Raw genomic sequence first — 19,473 nt, forward strand, 5'->3', positions numbered from 1 at the left:
TTTGTACATTCCCATGTGTATATTTTCAAGCTGCTTCTACCTTCAAAATTCTTTGCTCTATATTTCCTTTGTGTCTCTACACCATGCCTGTAGCCTTGTGTTAAATACACACACACACACACACACAATGTATGGATGAAATTCGGGTTATGTTAACTCATTGGTTCCTAATTAAATAACTAACCACCTGGCCTTTTGTCATTATAGATTTACAAACCCAGTGGGCAACAACTCCCAGTGTTGTGTGTATTTAGTGTAGTTGATCTTACATCTCATTGAAGTAAGGTAGAAGAGAGAAAATAAGTCTGATGTCTCTCTTGTCCCTGGGATGAAACCTCTGAATTGTGGTGAATTCAGCCTTGAATGTGTTCCCATCACCTGAGCTTCTCTCTGAGTGCTCTTATCAGCTCCCATAGGTTGGACCATCACTTTTATGTGAATGACTCACAGAATCAAACTAATCAATAGATTTCCTGAGCCTTAGACTTTCCCTCGAGCTTCAGTCCCACATCCCCGAGCCTCTAGAACATCTTAAACAGGATGTCCCAGAGATATTCTCAAATGCTTTATGACCAGAGTTGAATTTCATCTCTCCTCCTAATCTTTGCACTCTTCCAGACTTTTCCCTTTATGACTGTCACCACACTCCTTTCAGTCTCCTAAGTTAATAAACCTGGCATTATCCCTCTCTCATAGATTGTTGCACCAGCTTCCTGATTGGTCTCTCCACTTCAAATCTTCCCACTTCCAGTCCATCCTACACTCTGCCACTAAAGTAATTTTTCTTAACCTCACATCTCAGCATATGGTTCTGACTCCCCCATTCAGTCAACTCTGGTGGCTTCCTGTTGGGCCTCTAGGTTAAAATATAACCTTCTCTTTTTAGCTTTTATAGCCCTATACAACCTGGCCCCAGCCTTTCTTTTCAGTCTTATTGGGAGCTCTTCTTCCTCTGTCATTCTTTGATCTAGCCAAACTGGCCATCTCTTTCTTCTCAAATGACCCTCCATCTCCCATCTCCTTACTTTTGCACTGGCCATACCATACACCTGGAATGTGTTTTCTCCTTATCTTCTTTCTACTAATGGGAGCACACTTCTAGTGTGCTTACCTCAGAATATCTTGAATTTAACTACTTGGAAGAGATTTCTATTTGTTTGCCTTATTTATTCCCCATTTATTTGTCTATGTACTTACTGTTAATTCTATTAGAATGTAAGCTTCTTGTGAGTGTAGGAATTATTTCATTCCTTGAAATTATGTCCTTAATGCTTAGCAAAATGCCTTATGTAAAGTAGGTATTTACAACATACTTGTCAATTAATTGATTGTAATTCTCGGTCTTAGTCTTGAATCATCATAAAGATAAACCAGAGAGTCTTCATCTGGAGTAGGTAGTTCTTCCAAGGAGTTCACAGAGGAGTTTCAAGGGGCTCATAAACTTGAACGGGAACAAAAATTACATATTCATTTCAATATAATTGGTTTCCTTTGTAACCCTATGTATTTTATTTGATGACTGCTAAAACATCATTATGAGAAGGGATCCATAGACCTCACTGGAATGTCAGAGGGTTAAGAACTCCTGAACTAAGACCTTATGTCAACAATATTTTTTCAAAAAATTTTTTGTTTTAATATATTTTTATTTCATTAAATATTTTCCATCACATTTAAAAATTTTAAAACATTTTTTGAAATTGCATTTCAAATTCTCTCCCTCCTGCCCCTCCCCCACACCTTGAGAAGGCAAACTATCAATTATACATATGAAGTCATGCAAAACATATTTCCCTATTAGCCAAATTGCAAAAGAAAACAATCCCTCCCCACAATTTTTTTTTAAAGTATGCTTCAGTCTGGATGCAGTTCATCAGTTCTCTCTGGAGGTGGATAGCAATTCAGAAAGTTTTAAAATCTCACTCAGGTTGTCCTCAACCACCTGAAAAATGTGTCAAATTCATTTAGATTCTTTTCTTGTTTTTGATAATATTTGTAAAGCATTTAGTTATGTGCCTTGCATATAATAGGCGCTTAATTTTTTTCTTTTTATGGAGAGTGGGGGTGGTTAGGGAGTGATTACTGGAAGAGAAAGAAACATAATCATTTCCCTCCTGCCATGATGCAAATGATCACTGGACTAGAATCCAGGAGACCTGCATTAGGCCACTAACTAGATGTTGCTTTTATTATCTCTGGGCCTAGTTTCCTCATCTGTAAAACGAGGGGGTTTGACTACAGGAGACATGTAAGTTCATTTACAGTAGCCTAAAATTAAGAATGACTTAACGTGCCAAAGCTTCTCCTATACTGCTTTGGAGGAACGATTACAGGAGTAATGATGGTATTTTAAGTTGGATTGACCATATTGGTAGACCCACATCAGTAAGTATTAACTGTGTGTGTCCCTATTTGATGAACTTCAATCTCAAATTCCTGGATTTTGATAAGTCACTGAGGAGCAAAGTTGATAGGGGAGAATGTGGTGGTTGGTTCATTTGCCCAGGTATTCTTATTCCATGGGTCAGAACCTTAAATTGGATCTTGTGCTAGATTTCATAATTCTTGTAAGCAGTGGAGAAGAAATACTTGGCTTATTAATGATTGGATCCAAAGAGGCAAAATTTATTTCTTAGAGCTTTAGACATTAAAGGGAGCTTGACCCTTCCCCTGCTTTTTTTGGTAACACCCTGGGGTCTTGAGTTACTTCAAGGGGTACCATAAAATTGTCAAACTGGAAAGTTTAAGTGATTTATAGTTCATCTTAAAACATGTTGCTATATCGCATTTCATAGTTATAAACTTGGAAATCAGGCACAATAGCCCTTAATTCTGAAAAGGTTGGGAATCACTTGGTTAAGTAAACGGCATATCTTCAGTCTGTCTGTGTCCTGTCCTAGATATTAACCATTAGTTTAGTACAAAATAGTGAGAGTTAGCAAACCATGTATATAGCATTCTCAAGTCTACTGTTATCTAATTAAGAAACCATTAAGCCATGTAAACTATAATAGCTCAGTTTATCCTTCTGTAAAGTGGGATTAAATTCAGCTACCCACTTACCTCATTAGTAGGGTATAAAGATTAATGATGCAACTTTGTAAGGCATTTGTAGATCCTTAAATTAAGAAAGGTTATAAATGTACAAAGTATTTGGGGATATGAAGCTTTCTTAGGAAGTGGTTTGTTGTTGTTTTTTTCAACTGATACCAAGTAGTCTAATTGTTTATATGTTATTTTTTTTTAATCACTACAGACTGAAATCGCCAAAAGATTGAATACAATTTGTGCACAAGTCATCCCATTTCTGTCTCAGGAAGTAAGTAAAACTGTTCAGCTGTTAAAGTGCAATTATGTTGCTTCTCTGTTTGCAAATTAGCTAGTTTTAAGATGTTAATTTTATCACAACGCACAAGTGTGAAGAACATCTGTTGCAGCTGAAGTGTGCAAACCCCCTGCTATTCGGTTGAACAGATCTGAGGGCAAGCTGCAGAACTGGTGACAATAGCTCAACTTCAAATTAATTCTTTTCTGAAGAAAACTGCAAAATGACTATCAAGATAAAGCTTTTGTTTTGTTTTGTTTTGGAGCTGCAGTACTGATCACTCACTTGCTCCTCACTTTTTTAAAATATAAAAAGAAGTTTGTCCTATGAGCTCTAAAAGCCTTTTTTTCCCTGTATATGTAGGAAGTCAATACACATTTTACTAGATCCTGGGGTGAACCTTAAATGTTAAGGGGCAGAGTGCATCTGAGATTATAATAGCAACTCACTTTTGTATAGTTGTACTCTTTACAAGGATAAGCTCATGTGAAAGATATGGGGCATGAAGGTGCTTTGAAAGTGTATATATAAGGCAGCCAGATGGCACAATGAATAGAGCACTGGTGAGTTCAAATCTGGCCTCAGCTTTGTGACCCTGGGCAAGTCACTTAAAACCCTGATTGGCTCCAAAAGGGGGAAATATATATATATATATATATATATATATATATATATATATATATATATATACTTGGAAACAAAATGTGTTTTAGAAAGAATACTTAGTTTGGAGTCAGAGGGCCTGGTTCTATTCTTGGCTCTGCCATTTTACTGCCTTTCTGACCTTGGTGAGTCACCTCAAACTCTGGGCCTCAGTTTAGCAGGAGAAAGTTGCGCTGGATGGCAATGGTCTGATATGGTTTTTAGATTAAGGTTTAGAGTCGGTAACCATCTAGGCAGTATATTCCTTGTAAGGAATAGGTCTTTATAGATGGTGTCCATTGACTTCATATAGACGAGCTTTTTCTTCTGCATCTTATATTGGCCTTTTTTATTTGATGATGTTAAAAAAAAAAAAAGCATTGTTTGTTAGGATACCTGAATTCCAGTCATCCATTTATTGTTAACCATGCAGCCTTGATTGAGTCACTCAGGCATGTGATTTCTCATTCCTACTTGCTGATTTCTTTTTAGCTCCAAAAGTTTTGTAATGCTGTAATTTTTAAATGAGGATGTTTACTAAAAATGAGACTTGGTCATTGCTTCCCAGTCCCCCCTATCTTCCTCCACGACCCTTTTTTCCGCCATTCCAAAGCATAGCTCTAGATTTTATTAAGTGGGACTGTTGGGAGTAATGTGGTATATTCCCCAAATTAAAAAGAATATGGAGTAGGGATAGACACACAGTTATCCTCTTATGGAGATTGGGGGGGAGGAATAAGAATGAGAAGAAGGTCCAAACAAGGTAACTTTTTAAAGCTGGAGATAGATTAAGAGTTGTTAGAACACACTGCTCTAGACTTTTAATTCTTTATTTTTGAAGTCCTTTTAAAAAGTGCTTCTTGGCTTCAAGTTTATATTTTGCCTGATAGGTAAAGCTCACTGTGTGGGTGGGTCATTTTTACATTACCTCTGCCCAGTGTTTCATACACATTTTGTGTTTTTGTAGTTTATTTAGAATATTCTTGCTTTGGGTGAACTCCAGAGTTAGAAAAAAGTGCAAGAGGTAACTAGGTGGCATAGTGGATAGAATGTTGGACTTGGAGTCAGGAAGACCCGAGTTCAAATGTTGCCTTAGACATTTATTATCTCTTTTACCTTGAGCAAATCACTTAACTTTTGTCTGCCTCGGTGTCCTCATCTATAAAATAGATATAATAACAGCACCTACCTGTCTCCCACCCCACCCCCAGATTGTTGTGAAGATCAAGTGAAATTATTATATATGTAAAGTGCTTTGCAGGCCTTAATGCTGCTTAGCATTACTACCATCATCATTATCTAGTCCAACCTAAACAAGAATCCTTTCTGTGATATCCCCTCCAAAGTGGTCATCCAGCCTGTGCTGTAGTGCAGGGCTTCTTAAACTATTTCCATTTCTGGCCCCTTTGGCCCCTTTTCCTTTTCAGCAGCATTTTTTGGTGTTACAGTGGCCTGAGGGCACATTCAGTACAAAGTGGGCATGCTTTGTGTTCAAAACCAAGGCTGAAGTGAAGTTGCATGATGCAGCATGGGCAAGTCCTGCCAGAAATACCTCTAATTCATTTGGGTTTGGTTTTGAGTTAATTTTTGGTGGTTGTGTGTTCAGAAACCTTTTACTGTTGCCAAATTTTTCATAACAGGGTTGCAACCCAGAGTTTAAGAAGTGTTGCTTTATTGAAGAAGAAGTGAAGCCCACTCTTTCCAGATGTAACCAATTCCACTTTTGCATAGTTCTCATTGTTAGGGAAATTGTCCTTACAGAGAATCAAATCTGTGTTTTTGCAACTTCCACCCAATTTGCCCCTTGAAACCAAACACTACTCCTTTTTTCTAACACACCCCTTCAAATGCATGAAGATATCGATCATGTCCCCTCTTCACAATGTCTTTTCTCTGGGCTCAATATTTCCAGTTCTTTTCACTCACCATTGTATGGCACAATCTTGAAACCTGTTAGCCTTGTGAGTTTTTGCAGTTTATCAAAGTCCTTAAAGTTTCCCCTCACTGAACACACTATGCCAGATGAAGTTTGACCAGGAAAAGATACTATGAAAAACTCACCTCCATGTTTACAGGATGTATGCCTTTAGTTTAGTGTAACCTAAGATGAAATTATCTTTTTTTCATTCTTTTAATTTATATTGGGCTTCTAGTTCATTCATTAAAACTAGATCTTAATATATTTTTCTCATGAATTACTATCTTTAGCCATTATATCCTCTCCATTTTGTACTTGTGAAGTTAATTTTTGGAGCCCAGGTACAGGATTTTACATTTATGTCTTGAAATTTCATCATAGTCAATTCATTCTTAGTGTTCTTACATCTTTTTTTATATACTGATCTAAAAAAAATCACAAACAGGCATCAGAGAATTTGGTGCCCCTTGGTATTGGTGAAATACAGAAGATCTCAAAATAGTCGTTTTTAGGTTCCCTTTGCCTATTGCTTTGCATTTATTTTCATGTATGAAAACAGAATACAGGTTAGGGAGCCTATGAGGATGGTGGTTCATTTAAAACCTCTGCCTTTACCCTGTGCTATGTTTAGCCAGTGTTCCTTGTTTACTTTCCCCATGCTTAAAGGTTTTAGGAAGGAACCAGTATAGTTCTTGGCTTACTACTTATCTCCTTGCCTTAACTTGGCTTAACTCCTTGCCTTCTCTCCTTACTTCCAAAGCATCAACAACAAGTGGCTCAAGCAGTTGAACGTGCCAAGCAAGTGACCATGGCCGAGTTGAATGCCATCATCGGGGTACGTGGTCTTCCAGGGCTCCCTCCTACAGTGTGTATAACCAGCTTTCATTTCTTATTGATTACTAGTTTACCATAAAGATGCTTTTGATGTCTGATGTTATTGTGTCGATAATATGTATTTTTATAGACTTATATTTTCAGTGGAGCAAGGGGAAGGGGAAAGAAAACTTGATTTTGCATTGGGATGATAAATGTGGTTTGTTCCCTGCTCCTAAGCAAGCATTCATTGCGTTAGCAATAACAAGACTTTTAGTATTGCATTAGTTAAACAAAAGCTTCCAGATTGGTAGCCTTCTAAATGTTTTTCTTTCCCTTCCTCCTATGGCATGGGATCAGTGAGGCTAAAGCTGAGCTTTATATTGCTTCAGTTCATTTAGTTATCTTTGCTTTTGCCTTCTGCTTTTCAAAGTACTTGGAACCTGTATAACTATTCACCCTTCTTCCTCTTTCTTTCTTGTACAACTTTCATGAATTTTAAAGGGGCTCACCAGTGAAAAGAAATTTCTATTGCTTTTGAAGAAGTGTTAATTGTCTGACATAGGGTTCTAATAGCCTTTCACCAAGTTTTTGATTTTAAATATGCTGAGAGATCAGTTAATACTCCTTGCTTGTGACTGGTTGTCAATCACAGGTCATTGGCTGTGCATTAATGAACTTGGTGAACCGTGCATTCCTTCCACTGCATGAGTCCTTCCCCCCACCCCCCACCCCGACATAGAGTCTCCAGAATGTTTCTCATGTTTTCTGCCCTTCCAGTCTGAGTGAAAGAAGTAGCTGAAACAAGGAGCCGTCCTTTCTGATTTTATTCATATTGTGAGCTCCCCGAGCGGATTCAAATTACTCATTTATCAATTTATGTTAATTGCTTGTGAGAAGATGCCCTGCTGGTCTTTATGGTTCCCTCAGACACTTTGTAATGATAATTAGACATGCTGCTCTACGGATTAGCAGTGCCATAGTCCAATGACGTCTGCAGACAATGGGACCAGTTGATCCATCTGTGCTTAAAATTACATCCCAACTGGAGATGGAGAAAAAACATAAGAGCCAGGGAGGATTAAAAGAATGAGCCTCAGCTTGAAAAATTCTCCTTTCATCAGTTTCTCAATTGCAGATCTGCAGTCAGTTTGCCCGTGGTAAGCTATTGGCAGTCAATTAGGTGAAATAAACTGGGAGGGTGACCTTCATTCCCTTTTAATAGCTTTTTCCTCCCTGAAATGGGGAGCTTCAGTGGATTTTCAGCTTAAATTTTATTCAAGCTGCTTTATTACACTTGACAGCTTAGCTCTGCATAAACAATCCCCCCTTCCCCCAAATCCAAGCCCTGCTTCCCCCTGCTCCCCCCCTTTAGTATCACATTTTGACTGTTACTTAGTCGGCTCTCTAATCACATTCAACAAAAAAACACAATTACATCTACATTTGTCTGCAACCTTCTGTACCTTTTTCTTGGGAAATGAATTGCTTTATTCTGGAGTTCAAATTAGATATTCATATGGAGCTCAACCACGTACAGTGTTTGATTTGGGGATGGAATAAGCAGTTATATGATGCCTACTATGTGCCAGGTGCTAAGTTAAAGCCTTTTACAAATATTATCTTAAAGAATAATAGTGAATTTTACTCGTAGTTTGCTCACAGCTTCTTTCCAAGAAAAAAAAATAGGCAAGGAATTCCCCAAATATGTAATTTATCACACTGATTGTCCTATAAAATCTTTATGTTTCAGTATAAATTATTGACCTTAAAACTTTATAATAGATTCTTAGACTTACAAAAATCTCCTTTATTTCAAAGTCAGGAAAAAATAGTTGAAAATTTTGAGCTTTACCACCCTCCCCCCCAAAATACCAGTGTCAGGAGTTCTTTTAGAAGTGGGGGCTTAATAGTTACCTCAGTTACTTTGTTCTAGAAAACTTAATATTTCATTAATACAGGGTATGGTAGCACAGCAGAAAACCTACATCAGTTAAGCGTAGGCCATACTCAAGACTCCTGACAGCCAGATGTCTACAACACACTTAGCAATCTAATCTTTCATAACTGATCATTTTAAGTATGTATTAATTTGTCAGAGGGATCTTTTTATAGATGGATGTGATCAATAATGATCCTATCCTAAACTGTAAGTTTCATGCTCTGACATATGCTTGATTTTACTTGAAAGGGATTGTGTGCATCCTGGAAAATCGGAGTAGCATAAAATTGGGTTGACAATTCAGTAGACCTTTGCACCCCATTCATTGAACATGCAGTGTGTCAACCTGTCTCCCCAGAGGGGAGGAGGCATCAGGAGGCTGTCTGTTCCTACAAGCAGCAGCTGTACACCAAAGTAAATGCAGCCTGGTTTGATAGCAGCTGTCAGTATTGTTCAGGGACCTGACTTAATGTAAAGAACAATAGAAGGGGCCATGCCCTTAAACTGCATCGTCTTTCAGGCTAAGAAAAGAAATAGTAATTTAACGGTTTAGACATCTATTACAAGTGTGAAAGATCATGAAAGAGTCCTCTTTAAAATGCAAATGAGGGAAAAAATTCTCAGTTTAAGGTACAGTCAAAGAACTTAGTGCTCAGCAGTGCTAAAGATGTTACTCTAAGGTAAACTTTGGGGGGGGGGTTGGAAAAAAAGGTTAGGTTTTCTTAACAATAGAAAACTTCTCCTGGTTAAGTATCTGTGTTCTTGTGTCCTCAATACTTGGATCTGAAACTGGGTACTCTGGGGAGATGGGAAGTTTTTAATTTTTCTTTTATTAGGTAATTCAGAATACTGTTAATTTCTCTTGGAAATAAACTCAGTTCTTATAGCTAGGGCAATTTTGTTAATTTATTTCTCTTTGATTGTTAGCCTTTTCTCACCCCCTATTGAGAGAGAGAAAGAGACCGACTCTTGAAATTTTATATTCAGGATGTTTTGTTGTGTTTTTTTTTTTGTTCGTGGCTTTGACTATTTCAGTGGTGAGGGAGAGAAAGCAAATTTGATGGCTTCAGTAGAATAATGATTGCATGTTTACCTGTTGAATGCTGCTTTTTAAAAGCTATTTGTTATTAAATGGGTTGTATTCTTGTAACCATAAAAGGGCTATTTAATAATACAGAGTACTTAATGAACTCAGGGTTTGGTCTGGTTTGACACACAAACCACGAGGGCTTTAGAAGAACAAGATGAGCTAAGGGAAATGAATATATATGAATGTGAGTACTTGAATATCAGATTTCTACAGGCAGTCCTCACACTTAGTGGGTTATTATTCCTGGAAAAAACTGCTCTAAGCTTGACATAAGTCAAACCTAAACTTTTCCATAGAAACGTAGTAGGATAGGGATTACATACCTATATACCGGACTGATATTCAGTTCTTTATAAGACGATGATAAACATAAAAAGGAAGGTAAGTTAGGTAGGAGATAGAGAACTGTACTTGGAATCAGGAAGACCCAAGTTCAAATTCAGCCTTAAACATTTACCATCTATATGACCCTGAGCAAATGTAACCTCTCTTTACTTTGGTTTCTTTACTTGTAAATTGAGAGTTTTAAGAGCATTAACCCCACAGGGTTGTAGGGGTCAAATAAGATAATATATGTAAAACTCTTTTCAAAACTTAAAGCAAAATACTTCATTGTCTAACGTGAGGTATTACCAAAAGATTTTGTGCCTGGGCCAAGGAATCGTAAATGGGTCCTCCATTGGAGGATGGGGAGGTAGTAGAGAATCCTGAACAGGGGAGGAGCTCACCTCAGCCTACCATCTGGTACCTTCCTTTTTAACCTAATTGTTGCTGCTAATTAGCTGCTAAGCTCTGTTTTTATGCTGCTGAAGAAAGGCAAATTTCAGTCCTTTCTAAATGTGGTGTCCTGGGAGAAGTGGCAGTCACCCTTCATCTAGTCCTCTCTTTGACTTTCGCCCACCTTGCTTTCTGATGTTTGCAAGTCCTTCCAAACTTCATCTTCACTTACCGTGGTAAGGCAGGGAGAGGAGATGGCTGGGTCTTGCATCGACAGACCTATGTTTAAATTCCATCACTGACTTTAGCCTATGTGGCAAGGAGGAAGTCATTTCAACTCCCTGAGTCTGTTTTCTCGTCTGATAAAATAGAAATAATAATATTTGTACTCCCTGCCTCCAAGGATCCTTTTGAAGAACACTTTTTAAACCTTCAGTGATATACAAATGTAAGTTTAATGTGAAATTTTAAGGTCACTTATGTTTTGACTAGTTAACTAGCATTAGACCATTGCAGCCTAGTGATTATCTTCCCATTATTCAGTCTGCCCTTTCACCTTTCCCTACACTTTCTCACTGTCAGGCAATCCCATTTTCCAGGGTTTTGTCCTCCCTTTTGTCTTTTTTTTTAAACACCCCAAGCAGTTTCTGTCTCTGGAATATCCAACTCTCAGCTCAGCTGATACAGCTCTGCTGTCTTAGCAAGGGTTACTGTAATAAATACGTTTAAAAAGTAAAATTAATAAGAATAGTTGACTTGTGTCATTAAAATGCTGGCTAAGTTGGTCAAAGACTCACTGGTTGGCAATTCTTCGCCTACCCCATTAGCCACTGTTGTTACTTTGCCATATATTTCCCCTTTATAGTATGTTCTCTGGGTGCTAACTTTCCCCAGTAATACTTTTATCTAATTGCTTCTGTAAAAAAACAATAAGTCAGTCATTTAAAGTGGGGATATACCTAAAGTTTTATGTGTATGCATGCACACACATACACATATATTTATATATTATATATCCTCCAGTCTATGCATTAAAAATTTGATGTATTTAAATTGATTTCCATTTTGTTCATTTTGTATTGTATTTTATGCATTTAAAAATCTTCTGAAAAGTGGTGCATGGGCTTCACCTAATTGCCAAAGGGGTCTGTGACACAAAAACAGGTTTTTAAAACTTCTGCTTTAGTTGATCTACTGTTTTTTGGGTTGGGTTTTTTTTTTAGGTCTGTCATAAAAACTCCTTAAAAATACATACACATCTATCAGGGTTATTGCAATAGTAATGCATGTTCATTTAAAATGATGCACTATTTTATGATTCAGAATTCTTTCCTATTACAATTTTATTTTACTGTGACATAGCGAGTAAAAAACACCTTCAAGGAAATTTAAAAATGTATCATTGATTGAGGTGAGGCAGGATGTGGGACCTGGAAGACTTTGAACCTCTTGTTCACTCTTTGAGAAACTTAGAGATGATGTTTAACTGTTTCCTCTCTGAAAATTTCTCTGTAGGCATTGGAGATCAGGCTTCAGACATTTCAGCTGTCCTAGAAATAGACTTGCTTGGGTTTCTAGAGTTTTACAAGACTTACCTGCCTTTTGAAATACATGAGCCAAACCTTTTTGCCTCTTTCTATTTAAAAAAAAATATTCTTTGATTCTTGTTCAGTTGTTCCTTCATAATATCAAAAAGCCTCCAGGTGTTGACCTGAGAGCCAGACCCAAAGGCTTAAAGTTCAGAATTGGATCCTGAATGTACAAGAACAAAAGTTATTTGTCCCTCCTCCACCAGTCACAGAATCTGAACCTTAGGAATCTTGGAGCTGGAAAGGGATTGGATTGGATCAGAACTGAGATTTTAAATGATCTACTGGCTAACTGCTCTAAATCATTTAGCTCATCCTTTTTGAGAAGGTATGTGACTTGCCCATGGTCACATTTAAAATTTTTACTACTTTAGGTCTTTTTCTTGTTACTTCATCCTGTATATACTTATTTCGTGTATGTTTGTCATGTCTCCCAGTAGACCATAATAAGCTCATTGAGAGTGAGAACTGCATGATTTTTGTCTTTAGAGCCTCAGTGGCTCAGTACCTGGCGCTCAGTAAATGCTGGTTGATAGAACAGTATTTATCACTATCTGCCACTGTTGTGGAAACTCCTCTGTGTGTCCCACAAACTCATCTCTGACGTTGTTAGAGTTGCCTTACACCCCGAGAAGCTCAGTGCCTTGCCCATGGTCTCACATCTAGCATGGGTTGCCTTCCTCCAGACCCTTCCATTGTGCCCCCAGAGCCCATATTCTATTAACAAACTGCCCTTCATGTTACAGCCTGAAAATTACTTTGCGTTTATTGGTATATACAGGGCCGCTAGAGTGCCAGGCCTGCAGTCAAGAAAACCTGAGTTCAAATTTGGCCTTGGACACTTATTAGCTGTGTGACCCTAGGCAAGTCATTTAACTCTATTGACCTTGGTTTTGTCATCTGTAAAATGAGCTAGAGAAGGAAATGGCAAACCTCTGGAGAGGTATCTGCTGAGAAAACCCCAAATGGTGTCACGAAGAGTCAGACAGGACTGAACAACAACATTTATATGTGTATGTGTTGTTTATCACCCTTATGTCTCTTTAGCAAAATGTAAACTCTTTGATGCCAAAGACTCTTCTGGTTTGGTTTGGTTTTTTGTATGCCCAGCACCCATCACAGTACCTAGCATTTAACAGTTGTTGAATGGGTCCATGGTAGGACTTGAGCCCAGGCTTTCTATCAACAAGGCAAATTGGTCTCATTAACTTGCCCACTCCCATCTTAGTTCTACCCACATGTTTATCCTGTTATATTAGTCTGGGGATTATCAACCCTCTCAAGTTAGGGGAAACATATCAGGAAATATATCATGGTGCTTCCAGGCCTGCTAAGTGCTGTAAATGGATAATTAACAGTGTTCTAAGTGCCAGTTGCTAGAATTCAAAGACTTCTACTTGTATTTTCTTTTCATGGACAGGGCTTACAGATATTTCAGTGTTTGAACTAGCTGCTTTTCTTCATGCAAGAATGATTTTGAAGGTGTATATCACTGAAAAAGCATTGCTATTCTTCACTTTGTATGATGTAAATTCTGTTAGGTTAACAAAAATGTGAGGTTCTTTTTTTTTTAACGATAAGGAATAGTTTTTAGAAACCAAAAGATCATGTTTGAAAAGGAGATAGAAAAATCATTGATTTCAGTATCCAATATTCACATAGAGGAGAACAGCGAAGTTCCAGGTACAAAGCCATTAAGTTTTTGAGGTGGGATTTGAAGGACAGGGTGTGTGTTTGCAGGAACAAGAGCAAGAGGGTGATAGACTTTACACACGTGGAGTGTTTTTGGCCATCTAGCCAGAAAAACCAGATGTTCACTACATGATGTGGTCGTCTTAGCTACAAGAAAGTCTGTCATTTCTCTAGTGTTGATACATACACCTGGTGCTGAGGAGTTTCAGTGATTACTCTGATCTTACTCTGATTTATTTAACCTATTTATTTATCTGAGTTATTTAGCCTACCTTTTTACAAAGTTAATCAATAATCTCATCTATTATGCTAAATTTTGAGGAAATTTTATGTATGGCTGATGCCCTGAAGGCATACTGAGCATGCTTTATTTGACAGATAGGCATCTTTTTGTGTTTGGTAATGAAGATGTATGACACAAAAACTAGAAACTTCTCTTGGATTCTTGTTTCTTTGCCCAGGCTGTCTCCCATGACTGGGATATCCGGCTGCATCTTTTTCACCTCTAGGGATCCCTACTTTTCTTCAAAGACCAGTTTAAGGACCTTCGTGAGACCTTTTTTCATCTCCTCTAGCTGCTGGTGTTTTACTTTCCAAAACTTTTTTGTTAGCCTTATAGACTTCACACATATTTATATGTGTGCTTGATGGTTCTTCTGATAGACCATAAGGTTCTTGAGGGCAGGACCTGTTTCGTTTTTATGTTTGTATCTACACTACTTGGAAGATAAAAGCTTTTTAATTGATTATTCAACTTTGGTGGCATTTTGTATAGGTTTTTAATATTTTGGGGGGAAATAAATGTTTTTGTCTGATTGTATTCTTAAGACAGATTGAGTTGTATGCCTCCTAAAGGGCTCTCTATTGTTGCATGAGTTGATTGGCTAAAGGATTAGCAAGATGTTGGATTATTTTTGTCCCTTGGATGTTACTGACAGTTATCTGTGGGACTGTAGTATGTGAAGTTTAAGAGGATGAGGTTAACCTCTTGAGGGTTTATTCTTATGAGGATGCAGTTAATCCTTGAAAAGCCTATAAATACCTGGGCTGGATGTGTTTCTTTGTAAAAACAGGAATACAGCCTAAAAGAGTAATGAATACAACTGCCCGAAAGAATGGACTAGACAAACTGGGGTAACACTCAAGGTCATCTTTGTCAGCTATAATCTGTTTGATGCCAAGCCCTTTATATGAGTATATCTTAATAGAATGGTGATTTATTAAATTTCCCCCCAAAAAGGAAAGAAACTGCGGAGTGCAGTTAAATTGTACTGCCAAGAATCACTGACAAATATTGGGGTTTGCTTCAGATCTTCAGTATTCTTCAGTAGAGTTAAAGTTACTTCATGGGGTTTTGTGCATTTCCTTGAGGGAAGGTTGTGGGGTAAGGACTGACATAAATAGTGTTAGGAAGTTAATGTGAGAGCATCTGAAGTGCAAGTTAGGTAAAGATGGGAAGAACTGTAACTGGAAACTTGATAGGGTTGGTAGGGCGTTCCATAGCAGGGGAACAGAAAGGAGTGGACTGGCCTGTGATCTGACCAGTGCAGCTAAGCGGCCACAAGTCACAGACAGTGAGAAATAGCATTGTCTTGGATTGTTGTCTTAATCAGAATAGCTAAGTCTTTTACAGAGCTGTATCAGCTTTATTAAGTGGAGAAATAGTCTTACTGTAAATTGGTTGATTATTGTTAACATCCCAAACTTCATTAGATGCTTTACTATATATAAACTCAAATAAAATTTGTATCATATTTAAGTTCTTTAGAATACTACTACTTGAACATGAAGATAGGGGGGAAAATTAGAAATGCTTTGCAAACATGTTATCCTTATAGCTACTCTGTGAGATAGGTGCTGTCATCGTCCCCATTTTACATGTGAGAACACAGATTGAGAGAGGTAAAGGGACATGGCCAGACCAGGGTCATGCAGCTGGCAAATGTCTAAGGCTAAATTGGGGCTGACTCCCGCACTCTTATCTACTGCCCTACCTACAACCTGAGTTCAAGTCCTACATCTAACACATATTCTTTGCGTGATTCTGTGCAAGTCATTAAGTCTTTTAGTGCCCCGGCCAACTCTCTTAAGACATCAGTTGCATAGAAAGTGCTTGCCTATGTGAGTGGTAGGTTCCTCATCTCAAAGTCCCCTATACCAGTGAAAACATAGGCCCAATCCTTATCTATCTTTTTGGTATCTATAAACTCTTCATATACCCCATTGTTTCTCATCAATTATTTATTAGTATGGCTTTTAACTGAGGCAGAAACCTTCAAATGGTATATTTTCTTTTGATTCTTTTTTTTTTGAAGGGAGGAAGGCAAGGCAATTGGGGTTAAGTGACTTGCCCAAGGTCACACAGCTAGTAAGTGGCAAGTGTCTGAGGCTGAATTTGAATTCAGGTCCTTGTGACTCTAGGGCCGATGCTGTATTTACGTAGCTACCTAACTGCCCCTTGATTCTTATTATTTAAGTAGTTTGAGAATCATTTGGATCTACTGAACGATTTCTGCTTGTTTTCTTCTTTCCCTCTGTTGGGGAGAGGCCATTCACCCAATGTAAGGTGACTTGTGTAATAATACCAGCAGTAGTAGTAGAGTGTGTGTGTGTGTGTTTTCTAGTTGTCAGGCTATACAATAATGGGACGTATCCATTTCCAGAAAGCTCTATTCCCTATGCAGAATTGCACAATACAAACCACAGGGTTTATGGGGGGAATGGTGTTAAGGAGCACAGCACTCAAAAACTTTGTCAGTGACACATGGAAAAAAATAGTATATTCATTAAACACAGTAGCACAGTAGCATGCATGTTAAATGTCTGAGAAGTGCATAGATACTACAGCAAACAATGGCCTTGTCAGCAGCCTCAGGCTGCTGCTTGGGGTCCTAATTCCCAGGAGGGCAGGCTGGCAAAGTCTGGAACAACAACCTGGTTTGATAAAGATTTGAAATTCTGAAGTTTGCTCATGGACGTTGATGACAGAAGGATGGCAGCTAATGAGTTCTTGTGCAGTGGTGTAGTTTTCTGTAAGATGCTAAAATCACATGTAAGTTAACACAAAATTCGTGTCATAATCAGAATGTCCTCAAATATATCAATTGCCTTGGAGCAAATTCGTGTTTTTGAAAGGAGCCTTATAGCAGAACTGACTGTACTTAAGCTCGCCCCTCTTTGTTTACAAAATGTCAAGGCATTTGTTTCCTCTCTCTGAAATGTAAACGGTCTTTATAAGAAAGAGAAAAAAGCAGGACATTTGATAATGAATTTAGAGAGCAGCTATTTGGAGAAAATACACACTAATATAAATTTTTGAACTTTATAGTGTTTTTGATGTGAACATTGAGGGTTAAAATATAATTCTTCATTCTTCATATTAACCATTAAACCCAGAGGCAAGGGTTCTGTTTCTGCCCCTGTTGGCGACCATTATGATTGTTTCCCCCACTTTGGGAAGTAGTTATTTAAAATGTGTGTGCTTGAGGTTTTCTCTGAAGACATGGACAAGGAGACATTATTCCTTTGTGGGTTTTGAGGTCTCATTAACTCAAGATTTAGTACTTTTTACTCAGATACTTCCCAAATCTGACATGTTGGGGGAAGAGGATGAGAATATCAAATGCCATTGTCAACAAATCCAAACCATCCCATGCTTGCTTTTCACCATCAATATGTAAAAGGTTGATTCTTTTTTATGTAGTATAGCAGAAGATGATGTCGAGTGGAGGGTGATATATTTTAATCTCACAGTAATATAGTCAATTCTAGAAAGTGGATGTGCATTTTTTTTTTTGAGTTGCAAAAAGGTGTTTGGAGATAAAGGAGTAATGAGAGCTGAATTTAAAAGACACAAACAACCAAAAAAACCACTTTGAGACCAGAATGCTAGTACGTTAATGGGTATACAAAGATATGAATGATTAAATATGTCCAAACTTCTGTTTTTACAAATGAGGAAACTGAGGCTCAAAGAGATCAAACCACTCGCTCAAACTTATACAGATAGCAGGACCAGGCTAGGAACCCAGGTTCTCTGATCCTAATTTGTTAAATCCACAAGTACTAGTTCATCTTAATGTTCAAAACTAAATTCAGTGACCATTATTAAGTTAAAATGGATAGAGGGGAATCAGGTTTTCTACCATGTGATTTATAGTATTTGGAAGTTTACTTATTTGCTTGGGCAAACATTCCAAGAATCAGAGTTGGAAAGTTCCTTGTAGCCCACTCCCTACCTGAAGAAGGATCTCCTCTATGATATATATCCCATCTTTGTCCGCAGATCTCTAATGAGGGATAACTTATTACCTCCCAAAGCTTCCTCTTCAATGTTTACCTCATGACTGAAGTCAGTTATGTACCCTCTAAGTTTTTTTCTAATCTGTTAAATGTAATCATTTCCTTCAATCAGTCTTCATGATATAATCTCAATTCCCATCACCATCCTCCTGAGAGTTCATCTTCCTGAATACTCCTGCTTATGTATGTCCTTAGAAATGTTGCATACAAAAATGCACACCACAACTCTAGATGTGGGCCAGTGTGGTGGATAGAGTAGAATTATCACCTTTTTGTTCTTGGCCTTGTGCTTATCTCAGTGCAGCTTAAAATCACATGGACTTTTTTTGGCTGTTCTATAATACGGTTGACTTCTTTTAGGTTTGTAGTTAACAAGAAAACAAGAAACATTTATTAAAAAAAAAACAAAAACTCAAACCCAGATTTTTTTTAAACATGAAAAAGATACTTCCTCATATTATGCTTCTGAAGTTAATTCTTCCAAACCTGAAGAAAAGAGTAAACATTCCAATTAAATTTTCATCATATTAGATTTAATCCAGTTTTCTAGCCTGTTGAGATCCCTTCGGATTATAACTATTTTCCATTTTCCTTTCCAGTTTTGTGGTATCTGCAGATGTGATAAGCATGATATATACATCCTTTTCCAAATCATTGATAGAAATATTAAACAATGAAAATCCCTCAGGCATTTCACTGGATAACTTCCAAAAAGACATTGAGCCATTAACTGAGTCTGACCGGTCAACATGGATGGCACTAATCAAACTGACATCTCTCTTACTTTTTTATCTTCTCCCTATGAAAAGCATGAGAAGCTTTGTCAAATACTCTGCTAAACTTCAGGAAACTATATGTACTGCATCTCCCTGAGGTATCCATCAAGTAGTCCCATTTTCAGAAAAATGGGGAGGGGAGAATTGAGTGAGTGTGGCTCCCTTTCATAGATGTTCACTAACTATTCTTTTAATAATAAGTGCTAGATTTTTTCTAGAAATCAAAGGCCTATGGATTTCAAAGCCTCAAGACTTGCTGAAGTGATGTAATTCAAACCTAACCCTCTAGTTAGAAGCACTATAAGATTGGGATCATTATTTACAAAATCTCTCATTTTAAAAATTTTAATTGATACCATAGATTTAGAATTGAAAGGTGACTTAAGCATTTAGTTCAGTGTCTTTTGCATTCCTTGTTTTTGCTGTTCAGTAGTTTCAGTCATGTCTGACTCTCTGTGACCCCATTTGGGGTTTTCTAGGCAAAGATAATGTGGTGGTTTGCCATTTCCTTCTGCAGCTCATTTTACAGATGAAGAAATAGAGACAGACAGAGTTAAGTGACTTGTCCAGGATCACATAGCTAGTAGGCATCTGAGGCCAGATTTGGGTTTCCGTCTTCCCAACTTCTGGTTCTCTGATGCTCTGTCTGTTGTACCAGCTAGCTCCT

The 19,473-nt window shown here is 37.7% G+C and overlaps 1 protein-coding gene across 10 annotated transcripts in view; it reads left to right on the top strand.

Moving 5' to 3' along the window:
• TLE1 (TLE family member 1, transcriptional corepressor) overlaps positions 1 to 19,473 on the top strand; it is a 115,485-nt gene that overhangs the window by 30,681 nt on the left and 65,331 nt on the right. For 5 of the 10 annotated variants that reach the window (XM_069105403.1, XM_069105418.1, XM_069105423.1 and 2 more), the window contains 2 exons: positions 3,257 to 3,319; positions 6,646 to 6,750. In XM_069105403.1, coding sequence (XP_068961504.1) covers positions 3,257 to 3,319; positions 6,646 to 6,750 — 168 coding nt within the window. The remainder of the gene's footprint in view (positions 1 to 3,256; positions 3,320 to 6,645; positions 6,751 to 19,473) is intronic. The other 5 variants (XM_069105429.1, XM_069105456.1, XM_069105436.1 and 2 more) reach the window with 1 other exon arrangement.

The sequence above is a fragment of the Petaurus breviceps genome, unplaced genomic scaffold, assembly GCF_028583685.1.
Source record: "Petaurus breviceps papuanus isolate PSGF00001 unplaced genomic scaffold, PetGlider_PUasm1.0 138, whole genome shotgun sequence".
Taxonomy (NCBI): Eukaryota; Metazoa; Chordata; class Mammalia; order Diprotodontia; family Petauridae; genus Petaurus; species Petaurus breviceps.